This window comes from Octopus bimaculoides, chromosome 1, assembly GCF_046866305.1.
Source record: "Octopus bimaculoides isolate indiv1 chromosome 1, ASM4686630v1, whole genome shotgun sequence".
Taxonomy (NCBI): Eukaryota; Metazoa; Mollusca; class Cephalopoda; order Octopoda; family Octopodidae; genus Octopus; species Octopus bimaculoides.
Window position 1 is genome coordinate 130,387,635 of NC_142928.1, and position 21,830 is coordinate 130,409,464.

Below are 21,830 nucleotides of genomic sequence, written 5' to 3' on the forward strand. Positions count from 1 at the left end.
ACTCTTTTTTCCATTGTGGTTCCTTATTATTTTTATTATTTCTTTCCTTAAACCTTACTGCTTCTCCTACTCTACTACATTTGTTACAGCAAGTATCAGATATACTGTTTGTTTCAGTTATACTGTTTATCGAATCATAATTAATATGCCATTTATTTTTTGTGTTTCTAGTCTAACTTTTGTGACAGACCGGCGTCCTGTCCAAGTGGGGAACCTACATGCCCTGGGAAACTGGCCCTTATGAGTTAGGCATGGCTCATGAAGGAACAATCAATCAATAAGTCTGACTTTATTCTTGTCTATATAACTTAAGTTCAGTGAGATTTTCTCAGAAATTTGTGTTTTTTCTAGAACTTTTGTCAAAACAATGTTTTTTGGGGTTTTTTCCCCTTAATTCTACTTCTTGTTCACCCCTAGTTATTGTATTTTCATTTATTATTTTAATCAATTTTTATTTTTCTGTGACTATTTCATCAAATTCTGTGACTTTATCAGTCTCTTTGCAAACTTCTTCCTTTTCTGGTTCATTTTTACTTTTCCTTCTGACCTCAATTTCAATTTCAGTTAGTCATTCATTAGTTTTAATTGCTCTAGCCTGGTCAACTGACCTTTGTTCAATGACCTTAAAAAGACATCTTTCCTTCAATGTTTGCATCATCTTTTGTCTGTAACCTCTCCTAGTTGGTTCAGTTCTTATAAAACACTCCATGACAATTTTATTGACTTCCTTTTCCTTCTATGTTCATTCTGACCATTAGTTTGATGATGAACTGCAGGAACTTGTTCAGCCTCTCCACACCTGCAGGATGAGGGATTTTCACTGTCATTGGTTCTAGCCCCATGTACATCATTATTAGTTTCAATTGTATTTATTCATAATTTTGAGTATTTTGGTCTGATAGTGTTTTCATCATTAATGTTTTCATCAAGACACCATCTCTAAGAAAATGGTTTACCAAGACTCAAGAGCACATCCTGCCCTTTTTTATTATTATTTCTGCCAAGGTTGACTTTGCCTTTCATCCTTTTGAGGTCAATAAATTAAGTATTTTATGCTCTGAGTTCAAATCCCTCCAAGGTTGTGTTTACCTTCCATCTTTTTGAATATTGGTGTTGATGTAATCAACTGGCCCCTCCTACCAAATTACAGGCCTTGTGACTAAAGTGGAAAAGATGATCATTATTATTATTATTATTATTCAGTAGTTTTATTTTTATAACGTGCTTTCACTTCACTACCGAGCGCAGCTCTGTGCGCCTTGGGTATGTGCTGTGGTTTGCTGTGGTGCTCTTATGTTTACTGTATTGAAAGTGTTTTGCGTAGAATGTGTGCAGTACCCAGTAGTGCAATTTTCTGTATGTTATATATATTTGTAAGTCCTGGTGTTTTTGTTATGTATTTGTCTGAATATTTTTTTATTATACCTAAGGCACCTACTATGATAGGAATTGTTTCTGTTTTTAGATTCCACATTCGAGTTATCTCTATTTCCAGGTCTTTGTATTTTGAAAGTTTTTCCATTTCTTTTAGAGAAACGTTGTCATCTGCTGGTATTGAAACATCAATTAGAAGGCATTTTTTTCCTTCATGATCTTTGACAACTATATCTGGTCTATTTGCCTTAATTTCTCTATCTGTGTGTATTGGCATATCCCAGAGTATGGTTGCTTTCTCGTTTTCTGTGACCTTTTCTGGCGTGTGTTTATACCATCTTTTTTCTGTTGCTATTCCATAATGTTGGCATAGCTTCCAGTGTATATAGGTCCCAGCTCTGTCGTGTCTGTGAATATATTCCTTCTTAGCCAGGACTGGGCAGCCAGAGATAATATGATTTATTGTTTCTTGTCGATCTCCACATATTCTACAGTTACTTGTTATATTTCTTTTCATTATGTGTTTTTGGTAATTTCTGGTGGGGAGGCTTTGGTCTTGTGCAGCAATTAAAAATCCTTCAGTTTCTGCTTTGAGTCCTGAGCTTCTCAGCCATTGCTGGGATTTTTCTCTGTCTATTTCTTTCGCATTTAGTTTAGCCCAGTATTTACCATGTAGGGGCTTTTCTTGCCATCGTTTTATCATGGTCCGTTGCTGTTCTAGTTTTAGTTTGGATTTCATTTGTTTTATAGCTTTTGTTGTTTCTTCTTCTTCTTCTTCGTATTTGTTAGGTAGATTGATTTCTTGTTTGTATTTGTCAGCTTCCTTAAATACTGAAAACAGTTTTTTGTTTTGCTCGTGTTTTGTGGCTATTTGTATTAGTTTCCCTTGCTTCTGGAGTAGGTATTTTTGCAGTCCTATGGTGGTTATTTTATAATAGTTTTCTAGCTGTATAAGACCCCTGCCACCTTCTGTGCGTTGTATATATAGCCTTTCTATGTCAGATTTTGGGTGGTGCATCCTATATCCTGTCATTATTTTTCTTGTTTTCCTGTCTATTTTACATAGTTCGTTTAGTGTCCAGTTAAGGATGTTGTAGCTGTAGCTTATAACTGGGACAGCTTATTATTATTATTATTATTATTATTATCATTATTATTATTATTATTATATATCAATGTGCATATCTATTCAATTACAAATATATTCTTATATTTTTAATATCTGTATGCAGTAAAACCTTTTAAAGAAACTAGTGTGATGACAGAAAATAAACAAAATATTTTACCATGCTAGTTTTTAATGTAAATACAATGGATAATTAATTGGGTTATAAGATCTTATAAATTTTTCTTTTGGATTTTGTTTTCTTATAACTATTTAGTTTTTTTTCCAGACTTTCTCCCCTTCCTTTCTTGAAAAATGTCGAAAGATGTAACTATGTTAATACTTGATAAATAACTATATTAAATTAATGAATATTAAGTTGAAATAACTTTTGAAATAATGTAAATAAACGAAGAGTTAAAAGGAAGTAGATTATTTCTTTTTAAGAAAAAGAGGAGAAATTTTTGAGAATACTGGTCAGATATATTAAGCAGATTCCATAAATGGTAATTGAATTTTTTGGCAAATCTAGGCGTGTCTTGTTTTCTAGTTTCAGTTCTCTCTAAAATCTGGTCCTAATATTTCGCTACTACAGAGGTCAAATATTGTTTTATAACGAAGTACATTTCAGTTCAATGGACATACTGTTTTATTCCTAATTAAAAATATGCTATTATTTCAGATCAGTATCCATAACTATGAAATTATATATATAAATGCGTAAAATAACTAATTCCAGACGATTTATAAGCGTTAACAAAATTGGGCTGATCACCGTTCCATAACAAAAGACGAACATAACTATTTCAACCAATCAACTCACTTCTTGCATGTACTGGTAGGTTAGTGAAAATTTCCCTTAATTTAGGGTTTAAGAAATAAGGTTATTTTTATTTCCAAAATGTATTCTTTTTCGGAAAGCCAATACCCTTTCCGATAGCTAAGGATCATTTTATTCCAGTGGATTATAAGGCTGATCTACTCCTCATTATGATCTAATATAAATTTTGCGAGTTAAGGTAAGTTCTCTCCGGTAAAAGCTGAGAGGCTTTTTACACTTTTTTAGTTCGACATCTCGTCATTCCTTTTTTACTGTTTTATTCTTTGATGATCAAACTGTTAATATTTACTCATAATTATGCTCAAACGAAGACTTGTGAACTTTATTTCTACGCTAACATAAAAGTGTGAACTTAGCTCTAATTCTATCTTAGTGAAAAACTATACAAAATTGTATGTACCCTCATATATGTTCTAGCCATTAAATTTTTATATTATTCTCATCAAGTTTCAGAGTTTTATATTGCTATTTACAGGGAAATGCACACTCGTATATGTACACTGTTGAAATGGATGCACTTTCACTCATTGATGTCGTATTTTTTTAAAACTATAATGTGTGGTCTTAAGTGGAATAACTTGGCGAAAATTCTAAATCCAAAAGTAATGTGACTACAATCGAGTGGAACTCATTGACTGCACAGTAAGCAAATTGCTCTTTTCATTAAAATCCTAACTATATGTCTTACACATACACAACATGTTTACCTATGCTATTCAGTAACTTTTTACTTATTTCCTTTATTAATAACAATAAAAATATTTCCCCAGTTCCACTCCTATTTTTACGAAATCTCCCCAAACAAGATATTCTAGTCGATTGAAATTTCCTTGATATTTTTCTAATATATATATATATATATATATATATATATATATATATATATTGCGAGAGATGACGATAAACCACAAGTTTATATTAGTTCCTTCGTACATTTCACCATATTTTGTTACTTAAGAAAGGAGTGTTTGCCAAACAGACATATCCTCCCAATGAATTTATAATCATATGTGTAAGAAATCACTTATTGCTAACCATTGCATTTATGTTTACCAGTATTTTAATACAGTGTTGCTATTGTTTGCTTGTATCAAATGGATGCATAGTTTAACTTTGAGATTTTGTCTGAAAAAGCTAAGCAAAGAATCTACATTAACGTTCGAATTTCTAAGAATAGCAGCCGAATCTCCCTTAAATCTCATCCTACCGTCTTTATTAACAAGACAAGTTGGATAATGTATTCGTAGGTATCTATAGAAAGCCAAGATGGTTCTGGTTTAGCATCTTTCAACGTAGAACTGTTTCATTAGGGCTGACATTGGTGTAATCATATTTATAGTAGCAAGATCAACTTATAATTCAGGGCAGCTAAAGTTCATGAATCGTGTCGGATAAGATGCTACGTGTTACGTCACTGACATCTTTACCAGTGATTGTATATATATATGTATATATACACAAACATACACATAGACACATACATCCATGTATGTTTATGTGTGTATGTATATATGTTCATGTATGCATATGTTTCATATGCATATATGTACGTGTATGCATATATACACACACACACACACACACACACACATATATATATAAATGTGTGTGTGTATTATATCACTGTATTGACCAACTATTGGGTGTTATACACCGCTGATCACATGCACTTCTTTGCATCGATGTAGCTTTCAAATATTGCTACCCCAATGGCTAGGCAGGCAGACCAACATTCCCTCTCAACAGAACATCAATCCGTCACAGGGGTACCGATTTACTGCTGAGTGGACTGTAGTAATGTGAAATGAAGTGTTCTGCTCACAAACACAACACACTGCTGGTCTACGAATCAAAACAACAATCTTATGATTGTGAGTGCAACACCGTAACCACTAGGCCATGCATGTTCACATGTATATGTACATATATGTGTATGTTAATGTGTATCTGTATATATATGTGTGTGGGTGTATACATGTTTGTGTGTATATTTATATATCATCATTTAACATCTGTTGTCCTTGCTGGCATGGGCTGGACGGTTTGACTGGGCTGGCATGTTGGAAGGTTGTGCCAGACTCTAGTCTGACTTGGCATGGTTTTCTACAGCTGGATGCCCTTCCTAATGTCAACCACTCTGAGAGTGTAATAGGTGCTTTTACATGCCACCGGCATGAGTGCCACTTGTGTGACACTGGGGTTCGTTTACGTGCCACTGGTATGGATACCAGTTTGCATGACACCAGTATCTGCCACAACTGCAATTTTGTATGTCTTGGGAAGAATAAGGTCATCTTCTTGCAAACAAAAAAAGACTCCTCAATTCATTGATATTTAGCATAGCCACTTATGGAGTTGGATTATTAAGAAAATTGATGTGCAGTGAGTGACAGTGTGCACGTACAGCAGAGTGTAAGCATCTTGAGAGACAAATTGGGCATAAGTGGCATCAGATGTGGTGTTCAAGAGAGAAGACTGCCCTGGTATAGTCATGACGGTCATGTGATGCATATGGATGAGGACAGTTGTGTAAAGAAGTGCTTATCTCTAACTGTGGAGATAATCTGTGGAAGAGGTAGACCCAGGAAGATACGGGTTGAGGTGGTGAAACATGATCTTCGGATGTTGAATCTCATGGAGGCGATGATCAAGACTTTTGATGACTAGTTGTGCTTAAGAAGACATGTCAAGCCGAATGAAATTGTAGTTGTGGTCAGTAGTTGGCATTAAGAAGCATCCAGCCATAGAAACCAAGTCAAATCAGACTGGAGCCTAGTACAGCTTTCAGGCTCACCAGTCCCAGTCAAACTGTCTAACTCATGTCAGTGTGCAAAATGGATGATGATGAGGATGAAAATACAAGCATTTTCACAATGGATTTTAGACACATTCTTAGATTAAGTTGGACAGATAAAAGAGCTAATGAGTGGGGCCTTTGCAAGATAAAGTGCCAGGAAAGACTGTTAAACACTAAAAGGAAAAGAAAATAGACCTTCACAAGCCATATACTTAGAAGACAAGATCTTCACAAGTTCCTGTAAATAGATGTGACATGTGGCAAAAGAACAAGATTTAAAGATAACATCAAAGAAACACAGAACTGTACAGACTGACACAGGACAGATATGGATGGAGGGCTGCAGCGATTCATTTATTTGACACTTTTATCTAGAGAGAGGGAGGGAGAAAGATATATGTTTGTGTATATTTATACATATGCATGTGTGTGTGTATTAGGAAGAATATCCAGCTGTAGAAACCATGCCAAAACAGGCCTGGAGCCTGAACAGCTCTTCAGCTGGTCAGCTCCTGTCAAACTGTTCAACCCATGCCAGCAGGGAAAACAGATGTTAAATGATGTTGATATAGATGTATATTTGTGTTGCCTCATCATGACAGTGTGATAGTTGCAAATGAGTGTCATTCATTTCCAGTATTCTTCAAGGATATGCCTGGCCATGGGGTTAATACTACCTTTTTTGGAAACAGGTAAGGGTCATTGACATCCAACCATAGAAAATCTGCCTCCATAAGCTCTGCTTGATCCATGCAAGCATAGAAAAGTGGATGTTAAAGTGACGATGATAATATACATATGTATATTTATTAGAACTAACAGGATAAATAGAACTCAATATATGAGTATATATATTTTATTTTTCATAATCAGTGAAGCACATGGCCTAGTGGTTAGGATGTTACACTTACAATTACAAGGTCATGGGTTTCATTCCCAGACTGAGTGATACATTGTGTTCTTCAGCAAAACACTTCATCTTGTGTCGCTCTATGATTACTTTGTCCATCAGACGTGTGGTATACTGTGTACCTGTACAGGTAATGTTGATTTAATGGATGGAATGAGCTAATGTGCAGCATGAACGTCTGATCATTATAGACAAATCATCCAAGCAGATTTGTTCCACAAGAAATTGCAGAAACAGCTTTCTTGGACTTGAAAGACTACCATACATAATCAGCAGAATTTAGAAAGTGACTCAAGGCCATGCATGAAACTCTTGGCCCTTGATTACTTTGTAACTTCTACTGAATAATAAAATATATGGATTTATATTAATATCATCATCATTGTTTTAAATCCACTTTTCTATGCTTGCCTGGGTCAGAAGGTATTTGTTATTGCAGATTTGCTACTGCTGGATGTCATTCCTATCACCAACTAACACCTGTTTCCAAGCAAGGTATTTCACCATGCCTGGACATATTTTCAGATAACTAACATCACTTGTGTGACTAATACTTTTTTATAACTAAAGGAAGGTGTCTAGGCAAGGAGACTCAAACAAATCCACATGCATGTATATATATTTATATTTGTGTGTGTGTGTGTGTATATATATATATATATATATATATATATATATATATATACACTTTATTATAAAAGTTGCAAAATATTCACAGAATTGTTACTCAATTTCGTATTTGAGTACTATTTTTTCCACATTGTTTTGCACCTATGTGCCTCTGTGTGTGTGTATATATATATATATATGTGTGTGCTTATATGTGTATGTCGGCACAGTTGTGGCTGTGTGGTAAGAAGTTTGCTTCCCAACCACATGGATCCAGGTTCAGTTCCACTGTGTGGCACCATGGGCAAATGTCTACTATAGCCTCAGGTTGATCAAAGCCTTGTGAGTGAATTTGGTAGATGGAAATTGAAAGAAGCCCGTCATATATATATATCTGTGTTTGTCCCCCACTCCCTATCACTGCTTGACAACCAGTATTAATTAGTGTGTTGACATCCCTGTAACTTGGCAGTTCAGCAAAAGAGACCAAGAGAATACTAGGCTTCAAAATATAAGTTCTGGAGTCAATTTGTTCAACTAAAACACCTCAAGGTGGTGGTCCAGCATGCCCACAGTCATATGACTGAAACAAGAAAAAGAAAACACACACACCTCGAGGGTATCCAACGAGGGTAACCTCGTTGTATAACGCAACGAGGTTGGCGATTTCAGCCCCATCAAAGCTCCACATAGAGACATCAAACAATGGATCACCATTTTTCTTCACCCAGAAGGAATTGTTATAGACCAGAGTTGACTTTTTAGCATTCATGATGATTCTGATGTCAGGATCACTTATGTTGGTAGATTGTTCAGCAAAAGTTAAGGCCTTCAGGAGGAGTTGATAGTATCAAGGATAGGCTTGCTAATGATATCTATCTTGCTTTTGAAGAGATTGATCAGCCTGCATTTGGGAGAAATTAAGCTTATGGTCCTTAAGTGTAATATGGTGGGGTCGTGTGGTGAGGCAGTCCACATGATCCTAGGCACAGAAATGGCTAAGAAATTTACTCCCAAATGATATGGTTTCTGGTTCACTTCCATTACATGGCACTTTGGATGTCTTCTACTATACTCCTGGGTTGACCTAGCCTTGTGAGTGGATTTGGTTGGTGGAAGCTGAAATGATCCATTACACACACACACATATTCATATATGCTTGTGTATGTATCACATGATAGTTCTTAAATGAGTGTTACTGTCATATAAGCAGTTTTATTCATTTCCAATATTCTGTGTAAACACATTTGGCCATTGGAAATTATTACTTTGCTCGGAAACATGAGAATCAGCAACAGGAGAGGCATCCAGCCATAAAAAATTTGCCAAAATAACCTTCATGCAAGCATAGAAAAATAGACATTTAAATGATAGATATGTGTGTGTGTATTGAAAAATTGCTATTTCAAATGAGATAGCATAATAGTTAATCAATGCTTAGAACTCTATGTAAAGCCATGTATATCCAAATTCCAATCAGGTATAAACATAATTTGTCCTCTGGTTTTCTTTTGGTAGTTTACAGTGTTAATCTGGGAGCAGAATAAAACAGATTCAGTTTATTTTTTATCATAGCATTGTAAATTACAGACTCTTTACATGTGCTTTACCAGCGATTACTTGTATGTTGTAATTGTTATGTAGATGATTGCATAATCACATTGAAATGCAAGATCTTCGGAAGAAAGTGGTAATTTAATCCATGGTTATTTACCGGCCTTACTTGGTTGGTGATGTTAAATATGAACTATTGTGTAAATTTAGGAGAATGTTCTTTGTACAATAGTTTAGGAAAGAGGAAGGTTATATATTTTTATTTTGTCAGTGAGATAAATATAGAGAAAAAAACAAATGAAAAGTAATAATGGTAGTTGAGATATTGAAGGAAAAATGGAAATTCAACACTTGAACTGTTATGGATCAAAGTAAATTTTAACTTATCAATGGTAAATTGTTCAGAAGTTAGTGTAAAGAAAAAGAAGCTGGAATTCAGTATATTAAAAATAAATGTATGTACTTCTCACACATGCATGTTCTCACACCCATATATCAGGTTCAATAAAAAGTAAGCAACATTTTGAACCATGAAGAATTTGTACTGGATAATTGCAGAGTTTTGAATTTTTTTTAAACGTGTTTTTGCAATTGTCTGATAATACAGACATAGATTTGCTCAAATACATCAATAAATTAACATTGATATTTTTTCACCGTTGTTACAATCATCTGAAATGGAACTGTCAAAGCACGATATTCAAGCAATTTTGCTATTCAACTTCAAAAAAGGATGTAAAGCAGCTGAAACTGCTCGCAATATCAGTGAAACATTTGGTGAGGAAATGACCAGTGAGTGGTCAGCTCAAAAATGGTTTTGGTTTAAACGATTTCACAGTAGAAACCTGAGCCTTGAAGATCGTGAGAGTTGTAGACACACATCTGTCACCAATGACGGTCAATTAAAGACCGTCATTCAGAAAAATCCCTGTAAAAACCACTTGAGAACTGGCAAAAGAACTTCAAGTTAGCCAGAAATCTGCCTGCAACCATTTGCATGCAAATGGAAAAGCAAAAAAGCTTGACAAATGGGTACCACACGATTTGAATGAAAATCAGAAAATGCACAGATATAAAATTTGCTTGTTGCTTCTCTGTAACCAGACCAATCCATTTCTCAGCGGTATTGTAACTTGCAATGAAAAGTGAATTCTATACAATAATAAAAAAACGTTTTTTGCAGTGGTTGAACCAAAATGAAGCACCAAAAACCTTCTCTAAACCCAAGCTCTTTAAAAAGAAGATTATGGTGACTTTGGTGGTGTACTGCTGGACTCGTCCACTGTAACTCCTTAAAACCATTACTTTTTAAAACATATTGCCATGAAATTGCCAAAAAGAATGAAAAACTGCTACTCCTCCATCCCAGACTGGTCAATAGAAGAGGGCCAATCATTCTTCATGACAATGCTTGACTACACATTTCACTAATGATGCTCCAGAAGTTGAGGGAACTTGGCTACAAAGTTCTTTCCCACCCAGCTTATTTCCCACACCTTTCTCCTACTGACTACCACTTTTTCAAGCACCTTGATGGTTTCCTGCAAGAGAAGGAGTTAAAAAATCAAACCGATGCTGAAAGTGCGTTCAAAGAGTTCATCAGCTCTAGAACTCCAGATTTTTACGTTACTGGAATAAACTTGTAACTTGGCAAAAATGTGTTGATTGTAATGGTACTTGCTTTGATGAATAAAATTTCTACATTGTTGAAATATATTGTGATGAATTTCATGTTTCAAAACGTTGCTTACTTTTTACTCAGCCTGATACAGTTTTAACATTTTATTTACTTACACCTACCAAAATATGATTATAACTGTACATCTGAGCATACACATATACAAAAGGTAGTGTAAGTTTAAATATGCACTCACATGCATGTATACACAGTTAATCTCTACCTCTTCAAACAAAACATTTTTGCAGATATTGTAGAATATGGTAACTCTTATAAAATGAATAAGTATAATGATATATAACATAAACTCTTGGAGTTACCCTATAAATCTGTATATCCCTAAAACGTGAGATTCAAAATGTGGTAAGCAATGCTACAAAATCTGTAAGACCCACAACTTTTCATTTCTTTGATCCCAAAAGGATGAAAGTAAAGTCGTCCTTGATGGAACTTTAACTCAGAATGTAAAAATAGGTAAAATGCTGCTTATTATTTTGTCTGGTGTGCTGACAATTCTTCCATCTCACTGCCTATAATAATAATGATTTCAAATGTTAATTATTTTATTAACCCCAAAAGGATGAAAGGCAAAGTTGACCCCAGTGACATTTGAACTCAGACCATAAAGATGATGAAATGCCGTTGAGCATTTTGTCCGGTGTGCTAACAATTCTGTCAGTTCATTGCCTATAATAATGGTGCCACATAAAAAGCACCCAGTACACTCTGTAAAGTGGTTGGCATTAGGAAGGGCATCCAGCCATAGAAATAAAGCTAAAACAGACTGTGAAACCTGGTGCAGACCCTGGCCTTGCTAGTTCCTATCAAGCCATCCAACATGCTAGCATGAAAAATGGATGTTAAATGTTGATGATGATGATGACATACATGAATTCAACCTCTTTACAATAAGTACTATGGTTGATTTGTTCGAATAAAACCCTTCAAGGCAGTGCCCCAGCATGGCTGCAGTCTAATGACTGAAACAAGTAAAAGATAAGATGTATGTATTTGTGTATGTGTATATATATATATATATATATATATATATATATATATCGGTGAGAACTCTGCCAAATTAGATTGGAGCCTGGTGTTGCCATCCGGTTTCACCAGTCCTCAGTCAAATCGTCCAACCCATGCTAGCATGGAAGGCGGACATTAAACGATGATGATGATGAACTATATATACATACATGGTTAGAACTATATATACATACACACACACATATAAATCATTGGCCAAATCATTTAAGTTTATCTAAAACAGGTTTGGTAAGTTCTCAGAATTTGTTTTTTTTTCTTTCTCTGTCTGTTTCTCCTTGAGACAGGTGCATGTATATATTGTTGTTTCATATGAAGAGATAAAGATTAACGATGTGTATATGTGGACATAAATTTGAATTTACACTACTTTACATAAATGTATATATTAAGTCGCAAATATACACATGTTGGTATGTGAAAGTAAATAAAAAGTTATGTACAAGATCTGATCAAAAGGTGTCAGGACTAGTGCTATAAAAAGAAAACTAAAACACATATCAATTTGGCATTTAATCTCCTTTGAAGTAGTTCCCTTTTGAAGCCATATGCTTTATCCTGAGTCATTTCCATTGATAGAAACATTCCTGGACCTCCTTTTTTGAAATAGTGAGCAGCTTCCTCATCACATTTTCTTGGATGTTTTCAATGTCTCAAAATCCTGTTCTTTTCAAGTGGGATTTGATTTTTGGAAAGTTTCTTGGCTATAATAAACTTCAAACTGTATCTCTTTCCATGCACGCACACACACAATTTTCCCTGCCATGGTCACTGATAGAACCTCTGTGGTGTTGCGAGACAACCACGCCTTTCACATTTTACTGCCAACCACTGCAATAAACAACAGAAATGAGCAAGAATGTTATAACAAGTTTAAGGTCAATCTGAGCCAAGCAGCTCAACTCTGCATACTTCAACTCCGCTTCCATAGTAGCAGTCTTAATACATTTTTATCAGATCTCATATGTATATATGTCTGTGTGAGCAACCATGCACATGTGTATATAGTGAGTAGATATGTACGTCTGCTTCTTAAAAACAAAATTCCAGCCTCTTTTTTTGATATTACAAGTTTCTGAACCATTTATCATTGTGAACTTGGAATTAATCTTTGATCTCTGACAGTTTAGGCGTTGAAATTCTATTTTTTCCTTTGACATCTTGACTACAGCTATTACTCTCCCTTCTTTATCTTTATTTCATTGTGATAAAATAAAAATAATAACCTTCCTTTTCTTAAATGTTACATATAAAGTAAGTTCTAAATAAACGCAGTTCTTATTCAACATTGCCGTCCAGATAAGGTTGGTAAATAACTATGGATTAAATTACTATCTTCTTCTGAAGATCTGGCATTTCAATGTGATTGTGCAATCATCTATGTAACAATTACTGCAGAACACACTAATATTTGCTGGTGAACAATGTGTTAAGATTATGTAATTTATAATGAAAAGATTAACTAAATCTGTTTTATTTTCCTCTCGTACAGTATATGTATACACACACACACACACAGGGTTGGCCAAGAGTCACCTAACAGTATATCAAAACCATTTAATTCCAAAATTTATTTGTATTTAAACAACTGAATGAATTTAATAAAAGCATTTAAATATGAAACATGAAAATTGTTCAAACTGAAGTCCTTCTTGAGCGATACCTTTTTGCATTCAAGTCAATACAGAATTATAGATATACATAGTTCTGATTAGGCAGTACATTCTACATTGATAGTTTACCAGTTGGTACTGTGTGAAGGCACATAGCTCAGTGGTTAGAGCATCGGGCTTACAATCACGAGTTAGTGAGTTTGATTCCAGGACTAGAGTGTGTGTTTTGCTCTTGATCAAGACACTTTATTTCACATTACTCCAGTTCACTCAGGTGTATAAATGAGTTGCAACATCACTGGTGCCAAGCTGTATTGGCATTTGCCTTTCCCTTGGATGACATCAGTGGCGTGGAGAGGGGAAGCTGGTATGCATGGGCGACTGCTGGTTTTCCATGAACATCTTTGCCCGGATTTGTGCCTCGGAGGGTAACTTTCTAGGTGCAATCTCATGGTCATTCATGACAGAAGGGGGTCTTTACCCTTTACTTTCACAACATTTTAGTCACTTGGAACTTGTAAAGAAGCTGGTTTTAGGTCAACAGTTGTAGCTACTCCTGTCATCTGTGTTCATGTTCAAATGCTCTCTCCATATATGTACATTGCATTACAGCTCCTGTGACATGTTATGTGATGATTCTATTTCCTATAGTCCAACACTAGTCTTACCTTGTTCTTTGTTAGCTGAGCTACTTTCTTCAATGGCAGTTACCTCATCAAAATTCCAAACCTACAAAACAATGCAAGATTAATTCAAAACATGTGAATAAATACTTTGGACAGAATAATGTGATCACTAAAGAGTTAAACTTTCATTCTTCCATTTATCATCTTCCTCAGGAGTTGTTATTCTTTGTTTCCCTAACTCTAATTATATTCTTCTCTCAATTCTATCATTTCTTTCTCTCTTCCACTCTTTTCTCTCCCTGTTCTCTTACCATTACTCCTATTCTTTTTACTGGGACTTTCTACATTTGCCATACATTGTCACAATGACTGACACATTTATTTTTATTTTATTTTCTATTTCTCCTTTCTCTTCTGAGTCACTCTACTTCCTCTTTCTTTCTGCTCCCTCTCTTTCCCTTTTCTCTCTTCCTTATCTTGTCTACATTTTATTGTTTATGTTTTAATTTGTTTCTTCTCTTTTCCCTTTATTTATTTATAAATACTTTATCAACCAACATACATTTAAATGTAAGAAGCTTTATTTCCACCAAATTTTTAATATATATTAGCCTATATTTTATAATGGACATTGTTTTTTTTTTCCTTTTGAAAACCAGCAGTGCAAAACATAATTATTATGTGTGTGTACATATATATATATGTGTGTATCCCTGTCAATTGCTCTTTAATCTTTCAGCACTTAATCGTTTTATTGAAACCTTTAACTGTTTTATGCATTTTAAAAAACTGTCCATTGATATTTATATCTTGAACATCAAAAATTCAGAATCTACAAAGCATTTTTTTTAAAGTTTGTTTTAAGTTGTTTTTTTTTAATTATAATTTTTTTTTTAATTTAAAGTTTTGCAAAAGTTCTTTTTTTTTTTTTTTTTTTTTTTTTGTCTATAAGTGTATTTTATTCCCATCTGAAGAGCATAAATATAATTTTGTTACATTTCAATATATTACTTGTTTCACTTTTTGAAAACTTAAAATGCTTTTACTTCTACTTTAGTTTATTAAGGATGGAAATACAATATATATATAGATATAGATAGATAGATATATTACATTTACATTATGTATATTGTATTTCCATCCTTAATAAACTAAAATATATATATGCAAACGTACAGGTGTAGTTGTGTGGTAAGAAGTTTTCTTCCCAACAACATGACTCCAGGTTCACTCGCACTGCTGTGTGGCACTTCCGCAAGTGTCTTCTGCTCGGGTCAACCAATGCCTTGTGAGTGGATTTGGTAGATGGAAACTGAAAGAAGCCTGTTGTGTTTGTGTGTGTGTGTACACATAGATAGATAGATATACAAACATTTATGTGTGTCTGTGTTTGTCCCCTGTTGCTGCTTGACAGCCGGTGTTGGTGTGTTTACGTCCCCATAACTTAGTGCTTTGGCCAAAGAGACCAATAGAATAAGTACCAGACTTAAAAAGAAAATAAGTACTGCGGTTGATTAGTTTGACCAAAATTTCTCAAAGTGGTACTCCAGCATGGCCATAGTTTAGTGATTGAAACAAAAAGTGAAAGAGAAATGCAATATGTATATTATAAACCTCAAATGCAAACTGAATACATATTCAAAAAAGAAAGAGTACTAGGGTTCTCAATCTCTGAAACCCTCATCTGTCTCTGTTTTTAATGAAAAAGGAACATTTTTAAAATTAAAATACCTGTTTTTGGCAGATTCTGAATCTCTGATGTTCAAAACATAATAACATAATAATTCAAATAGCTTTTTTTTTTATATCATAATCAAAAAGTTGGAAGATTTAAACAATCCATGTCAAAGCAAATAGGTGTCACTCTCTCTCTATTCTTTACTCATTTCTCCCTATCTTACTGTTTGCATCATTCTATCAGTCTCTCTCTCTCTCTCTCTCTCTCTCTTCTCTTCTTATTTCTCTCACTCACACACACCAAAAATCTTACGAAGCAAATACAAAAACTAAGTAAAACCTTTCTGTCTTTAATAAGATTACTTTAGGCCCCATCAGTTCTATGTCTTACATCCAGATTTGGAATGCATTATCCAATTCTTCAATGGATTCAGCTATGAGAAGTAAGTCATCAATATACAGAAGTTTCCATGAACAGCCAGTCTTAAACTTCCATGTCAGAACTGGAAAACTGTAATAAATATGAAAGACTTGGGAACTGAGCTTTGATTGACATCAACCTGCATGCTAAATTCTTACTGACCTCATTGCTAACTCTAATCTCGTATGCATGCATGTTTGTGCATACAGGCATCCCCTGCATAATGGAAGCATTGCATTCTTGAAAATCTTGCCATAATACTAAATTCACTTTTCCGTTGACTGACTTCCATGTTAAAAATGGTAGTAAATGGGGAAAATAGTTTTTGTGTGGAATTCCACATTATAGCAAGAATTTCAGGAATGTAATGTTTCCACAAAATGAGGGGATGTCTTTATAGTGATGTACGTTCATATGTACGTATACATATACACTTCAACTTCTTGTCCTAACAGTTTAATTTGCAGGAGCTGAAGATGTGTAATAGGAAAAAGTAATGGTCTGGTCAGTTTTTTAAACCAGTATGAATGCAATAAATGGAGTGGTTTTTTTTTTTTTGTAAATTCTTATTATATTTATTTATTTATTTATTTATTTTGTAAAAAGATGTCTTTCAAGAAATTGTATGCCTCCTTTACAAGACGCTAAGAAAAACAATTGATTTCTCTCTCTTCAAGCTGACAGTTCATGCTATACTTCTAGTACACTGTTTCTAATCGAGAAAGGGGAATGAGAATTGCAAAAAAGGGTGGACAAGTTGCTTTGCAACATACCAAAGAAGGAAGAAGTATATGGAAACAAACTCTATTTGTCTTCTCATTAATAAAGAGTGGGGCAAATTATTTCCATAATGTAGTTGAGGAGTGGGGGCTGAGTTTGTCAGTCTGTGGACCACTGCTCCATTACATACACTGCTGCTTTAGAATGTTCCCTCTTCTCAGTGGCCTTTGCTTATGCATTGCTTCATTTCAAATTAGCTGCCTTTATAATAATAAACATATTGTGTCTGGCTTACATCATAATTACATAGCATCAGATTTGTTTACATGGCAACATATTTGGAGGTTTATTTATAGCTGGCACAACCATAGAGTTTTGCTTTCCCAATTTCAAAAGCTTTTTAATTGGCATGTTAAATACAAATAAGGAAAGTCTGCAAATTTAAATTTGGTACCAAAACTAATCTGTGTAACTTGTTTGTATTAATGTCCCAGCCAAAGCATATATCTAATATATGCGGAACAGAATTGCTTCAAATATTGAATAAAACAATGAAAGCTAAATTATAATGTGAACTGTTCTTTTCCTTTCCCCATTTTTTTTTCAGTTTTTAATTTGTATCTAGTTCTTTTATTGGTTAAACATGTATGATTTGGATAGCACTTCTTTCTTTTGATTGCCCCAGAAGTTGTAAAAAATCAGTGTGAAGAACAATCTAAAACAAGGATCAACAATTTGTGTGTATTAAGGGTCTGTGGATTGGAAATGAAATTTTTTTTCTGAAATGCTAAGAAGAGGAGTTATTTGCCTTTCTGATCAGCAGATCACATTTCTACAAATAGTTTTGGAAATGAGAACTAAATTGTTAATGAGGCATTCTTGAATGTCTGTGATGCCAGAAAATGGTAGAGTATTGAATCAACTGAAATCTACATTACGGCTGTTACTCTTCCATCAAGGATGAGGAATTGACTTTTAAATTTCAATATTTTCCTGTTGGTTCTTGTAGATGCAATAGTAAAATCCCAATATATGTAGGTTCTGAGTCTGGTGATTATGATGATATTGATGTTGGTAAGTTATGTAATGGTGGTATTCAAAAGATGGATCTTAAGCACCAAATAGAATTGACTATTTCAATTTAGCAATATGATCAGCACTGAAAGAAGTTGAAAATAAGGAACTGGATGAATCCAGAAATTCTCATCTCTGTCAAGAGTGACTTACAGAGCGCCTGCTTGACTCTTATCTGTTAAAGTGAGGAAGGAATGGCGAGAATGTTTGGCCAATTTATGTTGTATTTGTTGGTAAGTGTTCTTTGAACTTCAACTAATAGTTATAAAATAGATTAGTAATAGAAATACATATTTTAAACAGAGAAATCATAGAAATTAAATGTGCACTTAACCTTGTATAATATTTTCCCATGAAATTCCACCGAGGTCGACTTTGCCTTTCATCTTTTGGGGTTGATAAATTAGGTACTAGTTGAATACTGGGGGTGATCTAATTGACTATCACCCACCCCCAAAATTTCAGGCCTTGTGCCTAGAGTAGAAAAGTATACTTTCATGTGAACCACTGTGTGAAAATCTATATGGTTGCTCAACTTGCTAAAGACAGCTGCCAATTCTCCCTCAGACACAGCTACTGTCTAAATTTGGGCCACATCAATGTCATACTAAATATGCTACTTGAAAAAATAAGGAGTTGTTTAATCATCTTTAATCGTAGGTTTACAAGATCAAAACTGTCTTGGGGGTTATACAGCAAATACTATTTGTAAATAAATTTTGGTTCATGGTTTATTTTTATCATGGGTAGGGAAGGTTGCTGTTGGTATGGAATAGTCTATTCTTATTTTGTTGATTCCAGTTTCATAGTCTATCAGCTTGTATTTTCTTTTTCACTTTATCAGTTTAGCCTTATACAAAAATGATTGAGTTGATATAGTATTACTTTATTAACAATATGTTTGGCAAGAGTTTTGATCCGAACACTTGCATCCAATATTATGTTTTGGAAGGGGCATCTTGGTCAGAACACATTGCTGTATTAATAATTTTTTTTTATTCTTTCATAGTTTTTCATCAACCACTTATTTCTTAATCATTAATCTTTGCTGCACCAGGAGTGTGATTGAAGATTAAAAGAATAATGATATGAATAGTAAAGCTAGTCCATGTATTTAAGATGCTTATTCTAAAATACAATATTAAATATCAGATGACTGACTGTGTTGTGAATTTACGTAGTTACTGCAGATTAAAATTATTTCAGTTGATCTAACAGCCCAGTGCTCATTGAAATTAACTGAGATGCATCCATCGTATACATATATATATATATATATATATATATATTTTGTTAGATGTATTTATTTTCTCTAAGTTAATAATTAACTCCGACAAAATCAATTGGTTAATAGATACCAGGGTAGCAAAGATCACAAAATGACTGTGGTGTAACTCCTGTTTATGAGGTAGAAACTCCTTGTTATTTTGGGTACTTGAGTAAATATACAAATTTAGTAAATGGAGTAAAACGCATATTTTAAATGAATTCTTTTAACATATGCGTTTTACTCCATTTACTAAATTTGTATATATATATATATATATATATATATATATATATACATATATTAATGTCTCTTTTTCCATGCTTGCAAGAGATCAGATGGAATTTATTGAAGTAGATTTTTTTCTATGGCCAGATGCCCTTCCTTTACCTATGTTCAAGTAAGGCAAGATTTCCCCATGGTCAGGCATGTTTTCACAGAATATTGGAAATGAATGATACTGATTTTATGACACTGACAATCATTTACAGCTACCACATGATGTCAGGTCAAGGAGACACAAACACACACACACACACACACACACACACACACACACAACAGGTTTCTTCAGTTTCCACCTACCAAATCTACTCCCAAGCTTTTGATTGGCTTGAAGTTTTTATAGAAGACACTTATTCAAGGTGCTACACAGTGGGACCAGTAGTATATTTACAGCTGAGTGAGTATCAGAGTTATGAATTGAAACATTCATTGCTGGCAGACATTCAAAACCATGGCCATTGAATAACTATTCAATGCTTGAACTCTTCACCTTTGTAACATTTTGTAACCATTGTGACATTCCTTGGAAAACAATGTTTTCATTGTCAGTGTCACATTAAAATATCTGTATTATTCATAATGAATGCTATTATAAAAACAAATAGTAAACACTTGACTCAGTAATCGTGTTTTAGATGGGTGTACATAAAGAGAGGATATATTTATATTTGTTATGTTTCCTCATAGAAAACAGTAGGGATGAAACTGAATATTTTAACCCTCTAGCGTTCAAATTATTCTGTCAAATAATAAACACTTGACTCAGACAGAAACCATGTTTTAAATGGGTTTGTAAAGAGAAGATATACAGAGTGAGCCAAAATTATGTTAACACTTATCTGTTCTGTTACAGATAGACATTCCCCATGGCTGACAGGCTCGCATTGGAACAAAGAAAGGTGGTTGCAAGCTTGATGGAAGTGTTTGGCTCGCCAACGACACAGTGCATCAAAAGTTTCCTGAACGATTTCCACATCGTGACCCACCAAGTCGTTTAACACTTTATCATATCCATGACAAGTTTGTATCGACTAGATCAGTAGCGGACAACTATCAAGGAAATGCAGGCCAGCCTAAATCAGGCAGAAGTATCTTGAACATTGCTGCTGTGCAGCAGGCCGGCCCAAATCAGGCAGAAGTACCGTGAACATTGCTGCTGTGCAGCAGGCTGTACTCCAGAGTCCATCTAAATCAACGAGAAAACATGCCTGGTTAGGGAGAAATACTACCTTACTTTGAAACAAGTGTGTGTTGGCAATAGGATAGGCATCTAGCCATAAAAAATTTGCCTCAACTAATTGTTTGACCCATGCGAGTATAGAAAAGTGAACATTAAAATGATGTTGATAATATTATTCCTGTCGCCATCTTTACAAGACATGAACAGCCACATTTTCTATTTATTTTCACAAAATATTATGCATTTAAAGATGTTGTGTGCATGAAATTAAATTATATTATTGTGTAAAGAGAACATTGAAGTTTAAATAATGTTTATGACACCAATACCTGAATAATTTTTTTATACACCCTTATAGTATGTTTTTATTTTATGAATTTGGGTGTTTTGTTTGTTTTGATTCCTCAAATAACTTGAAATAATTTTGCTTGTTTTCCAGATTTTGCAAACAAAACCTTTATTTTGTTTTTTATTTTACTACAATGGAGCGCCCTCCGTCTCCAGCACGGCTGGCCTACACCTCAGATAAACATCCGCGGCATACATTGGAGGCCATCAATGTTCTTCGGAAATTGAGAGAACTGTGTGATGTGGTGCTTATTGTTGGACAACGAAAGATTTTTGCTCATCGTATGATTTTGTCAGCATGCAGTCCTTACTTCCATGCCATGTTCACTGGAGAATTAGCAGAGAGCCGTCAGACTGAGGTCACCATAAGAGACATTGATGAGAATGCCATGGAGCTTCTCATAGACTTTTGTTATACTGCAAACATTACTGTTGAAGAAAGCAATGTACAGACTTTACTGCCAGCTGCATGCTTATTGCAGCTGGCTGAAATTCAAGAAGTGTGCTGTGAGTTCTTAAAACGGCAACTGGATCCATCCAATTGCCTTGGGATTCGTGCCTTTGCTGATACTCATGCCTGCCGAGACCTCCTAAGGATAGCTGACAAATTTACCCAACACAACTTTCAAGAGGTAAATTTGTTTTTTTTTTTTATATTGTTTTATTTCTTGTATTTGCAATACCAATTGATAAAGGCATTACAAAA

The 21,830-nt window shown here is 34.3% G+C and overlaps 1 protein-coding gene across 2 annotated transcripts in view; it reads left to right on the forward strand.

Moving 5' to 3' along the window:
- The first annotated feature begins 3,319 nt into the window (after positions 1-3,319).
- The window catches only part of LOC106878101 (kelch-like protein 20), a 32,862-nt gene continuing 14,351 nt past the window's right edge, over positions 3,320-21,830 (forward strand). Inside the window, exons 1-3 of one of the 2 annotated variants that reach the window (XM_089358213.1) lie at positions 3,320-3,498; positions 3,796-3,962; positions 21,216-21,756. In XM_089358213.1, the coding sequence (XP_089214339.1) occupies positions 21,259-21,756 (498 nt within the window). In that variant the 5' untranslated portion in view covers positions 3,320-3,498; positions 3,796-3,962; positions 21,216-21,258. The remainder of the gene's footprint in view (positions 3,499-3,795; positions 3,963-21,215; positions 21,757-21,830) is intronic. The other variant, XM_089358214.1, reaches the window with a different exon arrangement.